General features: G+C 34.9%; 1 protein-coding gene across 6 annotated transcripts in view; it reads left to right on the top strand.

The window, feature by feature from the left end:
* NEGR1 (neuronal growth regulator 1) overlaps positions 1–15683 on the top strand; it is an 841359-nt gene that overhangs the window by 555440 nt on the left and 270236 nt on the right. For all 6 annotated transcript variants that reach the window (XM_042952174.1, XM_042952180.1, XM_042952176.1 and 3 more), the window contains exon 4: positions 10519–10650. In XM_042952174.1, coding sequence (XP_042808108.1) covers positions 10519–10650 — 132 coding nt within the window. The remainder of the gene's footprint in view (positions 1–10518; positions 10651–15683) is intronic.

Genomic DNA, 15683 nt, shown 5'->3' with positions numbered 1-15683 from the left:
AACAATTCTTATTTTGCACGATGCAAAACTAAGGAACAAATATGTTGAAGGACATATACAGCCATACAGTGAGTTATAGGCACAGTGGAAGCGTAAGCAGTATTTCCTGATACCCAGTTGAATCTTCTGTAACTGCAGCTATTGTCACTTGGAGAAGACAGTTTTATTAGACTATAGCATATGTTGACGAGTTCATTCAGGTAAGTTACAATACTTTCAAATGGAACATAATAGAGGTTTCACATGGTGTAGGCCAGTAACATATGGCTCCGTTCATAGAGACGTAAATAATACATAGCAAGTAATGGATTCAAGCTGGTCAGAACACAGCCTAGCTACAAACAACCTGTAAACAACAACAGCCGGTTCCTTTTGCAAGCACTCCCTTTTTGTCATTACCCCTCTGGAAGAAAGTATGTGTGTTAAGGGTGGGGCTGGAAAGGAGATAGAAGGGTAATTCTTCCCCAGGATAATGTAAATTTTGTTATCTCACTTCCCCACCCCCCCCCCCACCCCATTTAATTGCAGAAATGAAAAACAATGACTAAACTTGCCATTGCAGATTGAATCACTATTTTCCAGGGAAAATGCATCTCAAACTGCCAAATATAGAGAGGCCAGAAAAATAGTCACCTAATCCAAATGGTGTGATGGCAGTTAGAAAGCCTTTGTTAGTGCTCTGCTGAATGAATAAGATCCCTTCCTGATAGGGATAGGCATATGAGTTGTTTCTTTTACTTTAAACTATTGAAGTGCATTTCAGGCTCTGTAGGGTTTGGCTTAACAAAATCAAGTTATGTTACGAGATTTGACAACATAATTTTTACTTCTTCAATACAAACACTATAGGCATTGAACAATACATCGTATTTTCAGTTTTATTTTCATTAATTTTATCAATAAAAATGTTCATTTTAATTTTATTAGGATTTTGCGCAGGGCTTTATACATATTTTTGCATTCAGTGCTCATAATAGTGTTATGAAGCTGATATTGTTTTCTTTGTTCATATGACAGAACTGACCCCGAGAAAGGTTAAAAATGTTGACCCAGATCACACTAAACCTAGTGCATTTACTACTCCAAAGCCCACATTCTTAATTACTTCCCTCTCTATTATTGTCATAAAATATCTTTTTTTTTCTTCTTTTTTTATAAGACCATCCATATGAACACATTTTGCAATAGGTATGGCTATATGTCTACTCCCTCAAAATGCAAAATGACTTTGAGAAGCGTCACCATGATTAGTCACTTAAGTGCTCTTTGATGATCTCTAAGTGGTGTTCAAATTATTATAGCCTTCCTATTAGACACCATGCTTCTTTGTTTTCTGAATGCTGGGCAAACATTTCTGCTTGTACACAAAGTAAGATATGGTAATATCCCATAGGAAATCATCTAATCTATTTGATTTTAACACAGTTCTGTTACATTATATGTAATATAGCTATTTTCCAAATAGCTTTGGATATCCCGATCTGCCTACATATTATGTAATGATCCTCAAAACACCATTAGGCATAGAGACATCAAAACTATATTTTCCTTTATCTTGGCTTGAAATTTCCTAGCTTCCTTGAAAAAAAGAGAAACAGTTTATAAGATCATGGATCATAATATCAAAGCAAATTAGGATGTCAGAAGCAGAGCCTTTCCTGGTACTAAGAGGCACAAAGACTTTCTCTCATGGGTACTCAGAAAGTCAATACATTGATTATAGCAGCAGGGCCTCGGTAACTTTTCTGATAAAAATGTAATAGGAAGTTTCTTATGGCCTTTCCTATAATGTCCGTCAATGAGGACGGGTGCAGTAACACCAAAGCGAGTTCTTGTAAAGGAAATTCAGTAGGAACCAAAATAAAGTAGTGAGAGTGTACAGTTTTTTTAACATACCAACTAACTCTGAAAAGAAAATTTTTAAACAGCTAAAGAAATGAATGGATTTCCTTCAGGTAATCTTTTATGAATACTATTTCTGTATGTGAACTTGTAATAATAATTAAACACCAAAGAAGTCAAAGTTCTATTCTCTGGCCAGACCTTAGCGTAGAGAGTATATTATTCACAGAAAGCCCTAGGTCACAAAGCTAATATAATAAGATGCTAAAATGGAACCTTCAGCTGAAATCCTAAGGCAACAGATAGCAAAATGAGGTGTAATTCACATCACCTCTATGGAACTTCTAAAATGTGATTAACCAAGAACCAAATTAGAATATTCGTAGAACTCTCTCCTTCTCTGAAGGACTGAAAGGACTGGAAAAGAGGGATTTTGATGTGAGTTCCTAAGAGAGAGCTGTGCTATATGCTCTACCAGCTCACAAATATTTGGGATTGCACATCTTTTTTAATTGGACCATTTTAGTGGATGTGTAGTAGAATATCAATATGCTTTTGTCTTTAAACTTACATAAAATAATCACTTCTTGCAGTACAAAAACTATGGGTTTTGACAAATGCATCTTCATATATCCATACCCACAGTCAAGATACAGAGCAGTTTCATGACTAAGAAATTCCAAACTCCTGTAGTCAACCACCCTCCCCTCTCCGAACCCTGGCAAAAACTGATCTGTCCTTTGCCTTTACAGCTGTTGTTTCTCGAATGTCTTATACATGAAACCATACATGTAACCATCAGACCCTAGTGTCTTTCATTTAGTAAAATGTGTTTGAGATCCATCCGTGTTATGTATATATGAATAATTTGATTGGCAAATGGTATTGCACTGTATGGATGTTCCCCAGTTTGTTTACTCATTCACTGGTTAAAGTGACTTTTGGGTTGTTTTCACTTTTTAGTAATTGTTGGTAAAACTAATATAAACATTTGTATGCAAGTTTTTGTGTAAACATAAGTTTTCATTTTTCTAGGATTGAGATTGCTAAGTAACGTAGTAAAATGCATGTTTAATTTTATGCAAAATTGGTAAACTGTTTTCCAAAAGGACTATATTATTTTACAATCCCACCAGCAATATAGGAGAGCTCCAGGTACTCTGCTTCCTGTCAGCACTAATCAGTGTTTGTTTGTTTGAAGCCATTCTAATACATATATAGCAAAATGTCATTTTGATTTTTTTCCTAACATTCTTTTTTTTAAATTTCTTAAATGTTTATTTGTTTTTGAGAGAGAGAGAGAAACAGTGTTTGAGCGGGGGAGGGGCAGAGAGAGAGGGAGACACAGAATCTGAAGCAGGCTCTAGGCTCTGAGCTATCAGCACAAAGCCCAACAGGTGGGCTTGAACTCACAGACCCTGAGATCATGTCCTGAGCTGAAGTCTGAGGCTTAACAGACTGAGACACCCAGGTGCTCCGCTTTTCCTAACATTCTTAATGACTAATAATGTTCATTATCTTTTGACATACCTATTTACTATCTAAGTATTTTTATTCAATAATGTATCTGTTTAAATTTTTTGTCCATTTCTTTATTAGATTGTATGTTTTTACTGAGTTTGGAGAGTCCCTGTATATTTTGGATACAAGTTCTCTAATATGTAATTTACAATGTTTTCACCCATTAAGTGGGTTTCAATTTATTAATGGTGTTTTTTGCACAGCAAACATTGTTTACTTTTGATGAAATTCAGTTTATCAACACCTTCTTATATGGCTTGTGCTATTGGTATCATATCTAAGTACGCTTAGCCCAAGATTCTCTCCTTTGTTTTTTTCTAGAATATTTATAGTTTTGTGATTCACATTTAGGGCAATGGTGATTGTTGAGTTACTTTCTCTATAAAGACGTGAGATATGGATCAGAGTGGACAATCTTGCCTTGCCTCTCATTTTGGATGGGAAACTATTTACCCTTATATCATAAAATATGAGGTCAGACATAGGGTTTTCACAGAAGTTTTTGTTAGGTTGAGAAAGTATCATTCAATTCTCAGTTTCCAGAAACTTTTTATTTCATAAATGAATACTGATTTTTTCAATGATTTATCTGCATCTAGAGATACTCATATTTTTGTTGTTGTTCTTAATAGGGTGAATTACATTGTTTAATTTTTTTCAGTTGTACAACCAGCCTTTCAATCTTGGGATGAACCATATTTGGTTGTGATGTTTTATCATTTTTAAATATTACTGGATTTGTTTACTCAATATTTGATAAAGTATGTTTGTGTCTATGCTTATGAGGGTTTTTTTTTTCTTTCTTTTGACATCTTTAGTTTAGATATTAAGGGTAATGCTAGCCTCATAAAATGAGTTGGGAGATTTCCTCCTCCTCCATTTCAGAAAGAATTTGTATATATGGTATTAATTCTTTCTTAAAATTTTTTTAATGTTTATTTATTTATTTTGAGCGAGACAGAGACAGTGCAAGTGGGGAGGGGGAGTGGGGGAAGAGAGAGAGAGAGAGAGAGAGAGAGAGATAGAGAGAATCCGAAGAAGGCTCCATGCTCAGCAGGGAGCCCCATGCAGGGCTCCATGTCAAAACTTTGAGATCATGACCTGAGCCAAAATCAACAGTTCCAATGTTCAACTGACTGAACCACCAGGTGCCCCTCTTTCTTACAGTCTTAATAAACATGACCCTTTAGTTTTCTTTGTTGGTAATTTTATAAATTACAAATTCAATTTCTTATTATTGGATATATATTGAATATTCAGATTTTCTATTTCTTCTAAATCAGTTTCAATTTTTGTGCCTTTCAAGGAATTTGCCCATTTAATTGAAATTGTTGAGTTAAATGGTAGGTAGTTTTTTTTCTTAATATTTGCTTAGTGGCCATTCAGTCGTTCTTATAACCATAGCAATGTTCTCTTTTTCATCGCTGAAACTGGAAATTTGTGTTGTCTTTCTTTTTATTCTAAGTTTCATACATTTCAATGAATATTTTTGAAAGAATAGCTTTTGGTTTCATTAATTCTATTAATTGTCCATTTTTAATTTAACTGATTTTCACTCTTTATTATTCCCACGACTTCCAAAATCTCCAGTTATTTTTTTCAAATGTTTTGAGATTTCTCCCGATGCATGTACAGCCTAGTCTGAAGTAAAGACAAGGAAGCACATGTTGATTTCTCTAGTGTTTTGTTGTGGTTGTTGTTGTTGTTGTTGTTGTTGTTGTGTTGTGTTGTGTTTCTTTGTCCCTATATGTTACATCTCTTCAGAACTCTTTACCACTAGATCCAGCCCCTGTGGTCTACTGGAACTTCAGTCTTTCTTCACTCAACTCAATATTACTAGGCTCTGGTTTTCAAAAAGTTCTCTTAAGTCTAGGGTCTGAAAATTGCCTATGTATACAAGTTATGGAGATAAATTTGGGGCTCACCTTATTTGCTTCCGGGATCAGTCTTATGCCGCCTATTGTCTAATGTCTGAAAAGAGATGTTTTATGTATTTTACCCATTTCTCTAGTGGTTTATGGCAAGAAGGTAGGTCTGATTTTTGTTCCTAAATGTACGTGGAAGCAGAATTCCAGAGTTATTTTTAATATAATACTTTAAAATATTCAAATTTGTGGGACACCTGGGTGGCTCAGTCAGTTGAGTGTCCGACTTCGGCTCAGGTTATGATCTCACAGTTCGTGGGTTCTAGCCCCGCATCAGGCTCTGTGCTGACTGCTTGCTCAGAGCCTGGAGCCTGCTTCAGATTCTGTGTCTCCTTCTCTCTCTGCCCCTCCCCCACTCATGCTTTGTCTCACTCTGTTTCTCAAAAATAAGTAAATGTAAAAAAATATTAAAATATTCAAATTTGTTACATTTTTACCTGTAGCACTACAATTATTTTCACCTGACCAAATTTTTCCAATTTTTTCTTGAAGCTTTAACAGCACAATTATAACAGCATAGCATCTACATTTACTTCAAATATATTTACTATTATTACTTTACTGAAATTGCCTGCTTATACTTTTGTTTCCATAATAAATGATAAGCTCTTTGAAATGGAAACAGTTTTGTCCACTGGTCAGTGATCTTGGCACAAATAATGCCATTTGAATGGAAGGAGAGAAGCCAGGCAGGAAGGAATGAAACTATTGTGAGCTGACTTAAGAACTTTCCTTTAGTACTGTCTGGTACTAAATATGCATAAATATGCAACAAAACAAATCAAAACGCTGAGTTTTTATTCACTGGGGTTTTGTTTGCTTCTGAAACCTCTGTTGCAGTCATTTCAGTAGGCAGCTTCTATAATTTATCTGCCCATACACCCTCCTCTCATTGCTTCTTCAAACCCCACTACTTTTGTGCTCTAACAACACCCCTGAATCACATTCCCTGTTAGATTTGCAGTACATTCTCCTGAAAATCATTTGCTTCCAAAGAAATGTCTTAATTAAGTTTATTTTTCTGAACTTAACTCATATTTTTCAGAGGTAGTAATGAGTTCAGCAACTTTATCAATTTGACCATACATTTTCTTTTCCCACTATCTTTGGAAATTATAGGCAAATCACAATTTGTATGTGCAAAATAATTGCAGAGTCTAATGAAGAAGTGTGGTAGGTGGAATAAAGGCCCCCAGAGATGTCCATGTCCCAATCCCTGGAACCCGTGACTACATTACCGTACATAGTAAAGAGACTTTGCAGATGTGACTGAAGTTAAGAACTAGAGATGAGAAGATTATCTTGGATTGGGCAGATGGACTCAGTTTAATCACATGAGTCCTTAAAACTAGAAGAGGAAGGCAGAAGAGCTGTTCAGAGAGATGCAACTGGAGAAGAAGCAGTGGGCATTCAAAATGGAAGAAGACTTGACCCACCATATGCTGGCTTGGAAGGAGCTATGAGCCAAGGAATGAGGGACCCTCTTGAAGCTAGGAATAGCCCTCCACCAAGGAAATGAGAATCTCAGTACCATGAGCAAGAAACTTAATTCTCCCAACAACCTGAATGAGCAAACGAGCCTCCAGAAAGGGATCCTGCACTGCTGACACTTTGATTTTAGTCCAAGGAGACCCTATTTGAGTTTTATATTGTTGCTATAACAAATCACTACAAAATTAGTTTAAAACACTTCTCTTTTATACCTTTATGGTTCAGAAATCTGGATCTCACTGGATTAAAAGCAAAGTATTGATGAGATGTGTTCTTTTTTTTTTAAGCTCTAGAGAATCAATTTTTTGCTATCAGCTGAGAGCCATTTCCAGTTTCCAGAGAACAGAGTTTTCCTTTGCTCATGTTCCACTTTCTCCGTCTTCAAAGTCAGCACTAGTGTCCTCTCATGTCACATCTCACTGACCCACCCTTCCACCTGCTACACTTAAAGACTCATGTGGTTAGACTTAGCCATCCACTATAGTCTCTTTATCTCAAGGTACTTAACACATTTTCAAAGTCCCTTTTTGCATGAAACCTAGTAGAGTCACAGACCCAAATGCTGAGGACATGAATGTTTTTGGAAGATCCTTTATTCCAATTACTATAGACCTGTGCCGGACTTCTACTCTACAGAAAATAATAAACTCATATGGTTTTAAACAAGTAAATTTGTGGTCTTTTGTTATGGCAGCTACGGAAAAGTAATACAAGGAAAACTAATAATTCAAAAATTAAATTAGCATCCAGATAGTGCTTTATAGTTCTAAGAGGAAGGACAACACACATATGCCCTAATTTAGTTCTTACACTAAGCATTTTAATTATTACCATTTACAAATGAAAAAATTAATGCAGCATTTCAGTGGGATACAGATCAGGCACGTAGGTTTTGGAATTCTGAATTTCATATCTGTCACTAGGTCCATTAACAAGATATTAACGTCTTTAACCATATAGAGTTTTATTCCATATAACAGAATCTACCTGATACACGTATCTAAGGTTAACTGAGGAATTCATAATGAAAAGCATTTATCATGGTACTGTACACATAATAAAGAATCAATAACAGGTAAATATTATTATTTTTATTTCCGGATGTCATGGTTAATAATTATTGGAGTAAGAAAATTATTCTGCTGGAGAAGGTAGAGAAAATGAAATGTTATATTTTATGGACTTTCTATCATGTTATCTTTCATTAATGATATAGTCAACAAATGTCACAAAGCCCATATTAAACATGGAGTAAGATGTAGCCTTTTATATCACAGAACTTATAGTATAACAAAAAGAGAATTAATTTAAGAGTTCCTAATAAGTAAACAATAGCAAGCATGTATTTGCCACATAACATTAGTGCAGGATTTTTTGTTTTATTTTTGAAAGTATGTAACATGGAACTATTAGATTGAGTAGTGACTAAATCAGGACAGGTTTCTATGAGGAAATATTGCTTATTCAGAGACCTGAAAGATGAGAAGTTATCAGGGTGAATTGGAAGATAAAGTGTCCTGGCAGCAGAAAGATGAAATGTCTAAGGAGACAGCAGGCTAGAAGGACCTATCCCAGCCTGTGATCCCTATCAGAAATTCAAAGTTGAAAGCTATCTTTCAATGATGTTTTCAGACCACTGACTATAGATATATATCCCAGGGATGAACATTCAATAGATGTGAAATAGGAATATTCATGTAACACTTTAATATTGAAAATAAGTTAGACCCTTTTAAATTTGTTTTTAAAAAGTTTCACAATTTTTTTTTACCTTTTTATAAATGATTGTCTTCATTTTTTACTGGCCAACTAAGTTATTTAATTATGGTATAATATATCAATTTTACCCATACTTTAATTTTCATTTAATATCCCTTACTTATAATTCAAGTTATACTTTAAAAATTCTTGAATGGGGGGCGCCTGGGTGGCTCAGTCGGTTAAGTGTCTGACTTCAGCTCAGGTAATGATCTTGCAGTTCGTGAGTTCAGGCCCCGCGTCAGGCTCTGTGCTGACAGCTCAGAGCCTGGAGCCTGCTTCCGATTCTGTGTCTCCCTCTCTCTCCCCCCTCCCCCACTCACACTCTGTCTCCCTCCATCTCCCTCTCTCTCTCTCAAAAATAAAGATTAAAAAAGATTTAAAAAAAAGAAAAAAAATTCTTGAATGTGAATAAGGATTTTGTCCTCCCTATGTTTCAATAGTTTTTATAGACACATTTAAACCTAGATCATCTTCATTGTAAGGGTGAAAATAAGATAAAAAGAAAGGAATAGAAGATATTATATTAGTGGATGGAGTCATACAAGGGCATTAGGTTGAGCTAAAAAATACTTATAAAATCAGATTTTAAGAATATGGATTCGAAGACACATGCTGCTTTTGTAAACTCACCTCGGCATACCTGAAATAGCATATCAGCCAACTATCATCTTAGAAGTATAACTCTTTCCTGTGTACAACTTAGGGTCAGCCAGATAAATGGAGAAATTACTTAATCATATGTATTCTAAACACTACAGGTTTCAATTAACCAAGTCATATTTACCTGATGGCAAGCAGTTTAGTGACTAATATAGGCCCAGAGAAGGAAGCCCACAGGAAAAACATTTTTGTTAATTGATAAAGATTTTTGATTTGGAGCACCATACCTAAGTTTCATAATACTTTATTCCTATAAAACTGAATCTTCTTACTAGTTTTCTAATTTCTACAGCTTTATAGTAGTTTTGGCAAGAGAGTAAGGTGGAAACAAAAATAAGGTTGACTTTTCAAAACAGACCATTTAATGGGATTTTCCAATTCTCTTTGGTATGCAGTGAAATGTGATTTTTCAAGACCTGTGTAAGGAAGGAGAAGAGACCCCCCTCTGGAAATTCACAGAGGCCCATTCTTCCCCTGCGTATCTCTGATAATCAGGATCCTTCCTGCCTGAAGAGTCTCTGCTTTCAAACAAATACAAATTCTATTATTTCAAAAAAGAGTATTTTTTTTCAAATTTAATTCATTTGCATATTTATCTGTGATTATGTCTTTATATTTTTACTCTAGTGCTATTTTTAGTCAAATAAGTATGTTTTTCCTAGAATATTAAAAAATAAAGCTAATTTAGTTTTTATAACTACCTAACCCTTAGTTTGAGAATCATATCTTGTTTCTGAGGTTTATCATATCAGTTATATATAGCATATGCAGTGTGCCTCTCGTAAAAAAATAGTAATTTTGGGAAACTGAAATGTGGCAATGGTTTAAGGTATTTCTATACTCTTATCAAGCCATCTGGCTTGAAACCTTGGGAATGAGTATGAAATTTCCCCAAAAGAAAAGCAACATTTAGTTAGGTTAAGTGTCAAGATGCTAGCTTACACTGTATAAAAGTCAATATGTACCAAGCCATATTAGTGAATTTCATCTACACTGCTAGAAGGTTGTTGAACTCAATTACAGAAATGTGCAGAGCTCTATTTGATGTGTGACGAGGTTAGGAGACCACAATCAATTAAAAAGAACACATGTATATCCTGTTCTGGGGAAACAGTTGTTATAGTATCCCTTGTTCAGTTTCTGCTTTTTTCTCTGACTTTTCCTCTGAACATAGGAGAACAAAGGGTTTAATAATTCCCCAGTTTCACTTGGGATTGTTTTGTCAGCAGTATCTAATAGGAAGACATGAGATTGTTATTTTATTTGAATGAAGCCTCAGGCGGCTATAATTAAACATGCTGTACTTTTTTTCTTGTAGCAAAACCATTTGAAAATGGACAATATTTGGACATTTATGGAATTACAAGGGACCAGGCTGGAGAATACGAATGCAGTGCGGAAAATGATGTGTCATTCCCAGACGTGAAAAAAGTAAAAGTTGTCGTAAACTGTAAGTCCTGTCATCTTTTATCAGCATAACTTTCAAGAAAAGATAAACATCTGAAATACACTGTCTGAAATTTATGTTGCTGTTTTTTTAAGAGGTGCTGTTATTGATAAAGACCACCTATTGACAGTGAAACTGTGGACATGTTAGAAGATTGACCAAATTGTTTTATGTAACATTAGTTGTCCCAAGTAATCCCACGATAATTCAGTTTGATGTACAGATGGAAACATTTCCAATATCATGGTAGTCTCCGGCATTGTAAAGTATGGTACCTTTATATCTAGAGTACTGTAGACACATGGCATTTTCTTCTTTCTCGTGAGCTTCACCTGGGTGTATTCTGGTTAAATTGAAGCAAGAAACTCCCAATCAAACCCAATGGAAATTAAGTATGTTGGTCTGTACTCAAAGAGAAGAGCTAGTGCTTTGATACTTCGATTACTTGGGTCATTTAATTCTATTTTGTTTGAAAAATATTGAGAAAATGAATAAAGAATGTTCCCGAGTGTATCATTAGTAGGAAGTTAGGATATTAAGAAATACCTGCAGAACTACCAATGCCATGGTACACCCTCTCTAAATGCATCTCAAACAATGATTAAGATATTTTTCACTAATATCCTATTTTATATCTTATGATCTCAATAGTGATAACTGAAATAGCCTGTATGTTTCTAAAATACCCCCTTAGTCCTTCAAAAATTTTTACATTATTTAAATTTCTCAAATAAAATACTTTTGGCATAATAGTATTTACCAAAGGTATTGATAAGTTACAGCTTCCTTTTTTTTTTTTTTTTATTCTATGTATACACTCTTCTGGATATAGCCATTGTTAATAATGTATACCTCATTAAAAGAAGGAATCATTCCAAATATAATCTAAAACACTTTAAGCAGGTTTTTTTTCATATTAATGTGAATCTTTCAATTTCATGAGCCAAAAAATAACTATCAAAACACACCTGGCAATTGAGTGTCTGCCAGGGCAAATCACTGCCATCAACTAACATTTGTCACTGACTAATCTATATATTTGGGGTTGAACTATCTCTTTGAGACTGAGAAAATAGGCGTAATACCAGATCAAGAGGCAGTGTCTGGGGCAGAGTTTCTCATAGAATGTTCTGTAGACAAACTTTAGCAGATTCACCAAAAAACTCACTGAAAATGAAAAATTTGGGGGCCCCACTCAACTCAATTGAATCAAAATCTGTGGGGTACATGACTTGGAAATCTACATTTAGTAAATTTCTACATGTAGAGCTACTGCTCATTCCTCTGGAACTCTCTGAAGGAAGAAATAATGATTATTTTATCACTAACTGTATTTATCTGAACGGGCACCCCACCCAGTAATGCAGCTCCTCAGCCCCCAGACATAATCGGTCTCTACAGTGATGTCTCAAATTGGAGTAGAATTGAAAACCCAGCTGTCGTATGGGTTCTCATGGGCCCATAGTCCATGTATAACCTACACTTTCCTTTGTATTCGTACTTTCTCTTTCATCCTTTTTGTCCCTCTGCCTTTAATTTATTCTCACTTATCATTAAATCAGATCTTCTTTTTTCCTGGAGAAGTGGGAACCTTAGACAGAAAGGTCAACTAAGGCGGCAGAAATGTGGAGAGAAACTGAATTGAAAGAAAGATATACCAACCAAATTAGTCATCATCTAAGGGATCTGGGTGGAGAAGATCTTATAAAGCAGAAGGACAGAAACTGGGGAAACAAGATGTCAAGAACTGTGAAAAATTGGCCACAATTTCACGGACGCTGGCAGAAAACAAAGGGCAGTTTATTACTCACAGTAATAACAGTAGCCAGAGTATTGTCATTTTTTGCATTAGTTCCCCATGCTCCAGTTACTACAGGGTGATATGATGACGGCCAGGTGACACGTACACACGCAGTGGGTTTATGTCATAGCTGAAGCTCCCTGAGCTTAGGAAACTTGATTTTTTTATAATGGCAGCAAGCAAACCTCTGCCCTTTGCTGCAGAGGGAGAAATTATCTTTATTATCCTGGACTGTAAACAAACCTGCTGTTTGCTCCATAGGGAGAACTACTTCTGTCTTTCACGATTGTTCACTGTACAAGCATTCTTGAAATGATACTCAAGAACAAAAGCATTCATTGTCTCTGCTTCCAAGATGTGCAGAAACACAAGTAACTTATGGAGAATTGTTTTTCAACACGGGACAGGAGCAAGAAAGTTTGAAGCAGAGGCTTAGAGATGTTCCATCAGCCAAAAAGGATGCTTCAGTAGGTTTGTGGGGTGCAGACACGGAAGAATAGACACGGAAGAATTTCTCCCTCTGCAGCAAAGGGCAGAAGTTTGCTTGCTGCCGTTATAATAGGTAGGGAAGAAGACTTTGTTAATCACCGTTAATTTAATTTTAGAAGGAGAACAGGAAGGAAAAGAAGAAAGTAGGAAAAAAAAAAGTTAAGGAGGTGTTTTTTAAGTTATAACTACAGACTATCTTCTTAAAGAATTAATTTCAGTTAAAGTACGGTCATAAATGGAAATATTGGTGCCAACATAATATTAACATAGCTCATATCTTTTTTAAAAATGGACTCAAAAGACTTTTTAATGATTTTCAACAATCAGTTTTGTCTTCTGTTCCTTTCTAAATTATACCTTTGAGAGCTTACCTTTTCCTAAATGTGCTATGAAAAATTGTGTTTAATACTGATTGATCAATTCGATGTACATCTGTGGGACCAAGAGTTTATGTAAGAGATGAGTTGTGTTCAGAGTTCTGTTCAAGACCTAAGTTTTGCCTTACCTTGGAACAGTTATGTCACACATATACCAGCGATTTCTAACTCGTATAGGTCTGTCAGGGCATACCCACATACGTTTCTGGTTATGAAGAGGTTTGAAAAGTGTTAATTTTGTGAATTTGTCCCTTTAAAAGTCAAAATTTGAGCACTATCTATGGATTTTACTGAGCTGATTTCCCAAAGGAAATTAGCCAAAGAAGCCTACTGAATAAACTTTAGTTTGTCAAATCCCCAAATTGAGCACAGTGGTCTATGTTACCAGCACGAAACCGCACATCTCCTGAACCTGAGGATTCCCTGAAGATAGAATCGTGCCAGGTTGAAGGCAGCGCTTCTTTTCACTGTTATTAATCAATATGATGTGCATATAGAATTGCAGTAGCTTTGTGAGTTATAATTTGAAGAGAAACTTTGTCCCTTTTCCCAAATGGGGCTCAAGATGAAATGTAATAAATTTTCATAAGCTCTGGTAGATTCAGTTATGTGGTAAGTTAATTTGAGAAAGGGATTTAGGTTCTCTTCAAGTTAGAAACGTTTCATATTTTACTATTTATCTAAAATGTCTGCCACATTTACTATGTATATATTACTATATGTATATCACCATATATATCACACTATATATATCACACACATACAATAAGTAACGTATTTGCCACACCTCACATACTTTGTACCTATAGCACTTTGATGCAGACTTCTGTTCAATTTGATTAAACAACAATTTAGTGAAATGATTAGCAAAATCAACGTACTTTATACATTGAATTAGTCAATTAATTGAATAAATCAGTAAATTTTGAATTACTTACAGAAAGTCTATAGATAGGAAGAAATTTTTAGGATATTAGGATTCTACGCAAAAGCTTGTTTCTGGGTAGGGAGATTTTGTGGGCGATTATTCTCCTTGTCTTTAACTGTATTTTCGTTTATTTTTTTTTTGTATTGACATATAAATTTATCTATATATAAATTTCCGTGTGTGTGTGTATATACATATATATGTATGTATACATATTTCTTGTCAAATTAAAAAAAACCTAAACTAATAAAAAGGAATTATGACCCTTATCATAACCAGACCTGGAGATATTAAAACACATACACACACAAAACAAGAAAAAATTTTAAACCGGTTGATTAGCTAAGCCAGAGGGAACTAGTGGATTAGAGTTGAACAGATTCTCTGTTTTAATTGCATCTTTATTCCATTCCTAGGAGCAGCCTAGAAGACTCTAGTCCCGTATTTTTTATTGTTAATTAAAAACTAGAAGAATGAATGAGTTCCAGAAAGCTCATAGATTCAACTTAATTGGGAAAAACAGAAACCTATGAAGATCTGGTTTGGAAAGGAGAGACTAGAGTGTAGAAAATCAGCAATGTTGACTCATTGCAAGCTAAATCTAGAAATCTGGAAAATTTAGAAAATATCATAGACTAATAAAGTAACGTAGATCTCTATGGAGAAGCAGAATCCCAGATATTAGAAATCAGGAAAGCCTGAAAGACCTAACCCTTCAAAATGAAAGCCATCCGTAAAAGGGGTAGGGTTCTCTGATCTTGTGACAGAAGCTGTTTGTTCTACAACCATTATTTATGTGTATTCTTTCAGTTAGTAGTAACTGTTTTGAAAATATAGGCCTTATACTCAGATATTTCTTATTTTAATGCCTGCTGTATAATTTACTGGGATTTCAGATCTTGAGAAACCAATTTACCTCTGAGTCTCAGTTTCCAATTCTGTAGTTTAGGGCAGTACTATATGATTATCAGGGTTTGGGTAAATATTAAATGAGGTGATATACATCTATGGTGTCTGGCTCACTGTAGGTAGTTGAAAAAATCTCTCTCTCTCTCTCTCTCTCTCTCTCTCTGTATGTACTTACTTTACAATGTAAGCTCTATGCAGTAAAGGATTCTCCTTTCCTTTGTAAAATGATGGGTTCTTGTCACATACAGCAGCACCTGGTCCATAGCAGGGACTCCAAAAACTAGTAGTTGATTGAATGAATTTAAGTGATTAATGTTTTCCCAGTGAGTCATTCTACTAGACAAAAGAAGAAAATATTATATTTGTGGAACAATTATATTTTTTTTCTCCCAAGACAGTAAGTAAATAGTAAGTTGAGGAATTTACTTCCAATACCATTTTTTAACCAAAGTTTTCAGGTAGATTTAATACAGATAATCTGACATTTATATAGTACTTTCACCCAAAGAGGGGAAACACTAATTCCATTTGT

The sequence above is a fragment of the Panthera leo genome, chromosome C1, assembly GCF_018350215.1.
Source record: "Panthera leo isolate Ple1 chromosome C1, P.leo_Ple1_pat1.1, whole genome shotgun sequence".
NCBI classification, from domain to species: Eukaryota; Metazoa; Chordata; class Mammalia; order Carnivora; family Felidae; genus Panthera; species Panthera leo.
The sequence above is the reverse complement of the archived record's forward strand: the minus strand, read 5'-3'. Positions and strand labels throughout refer to the sequence as shown.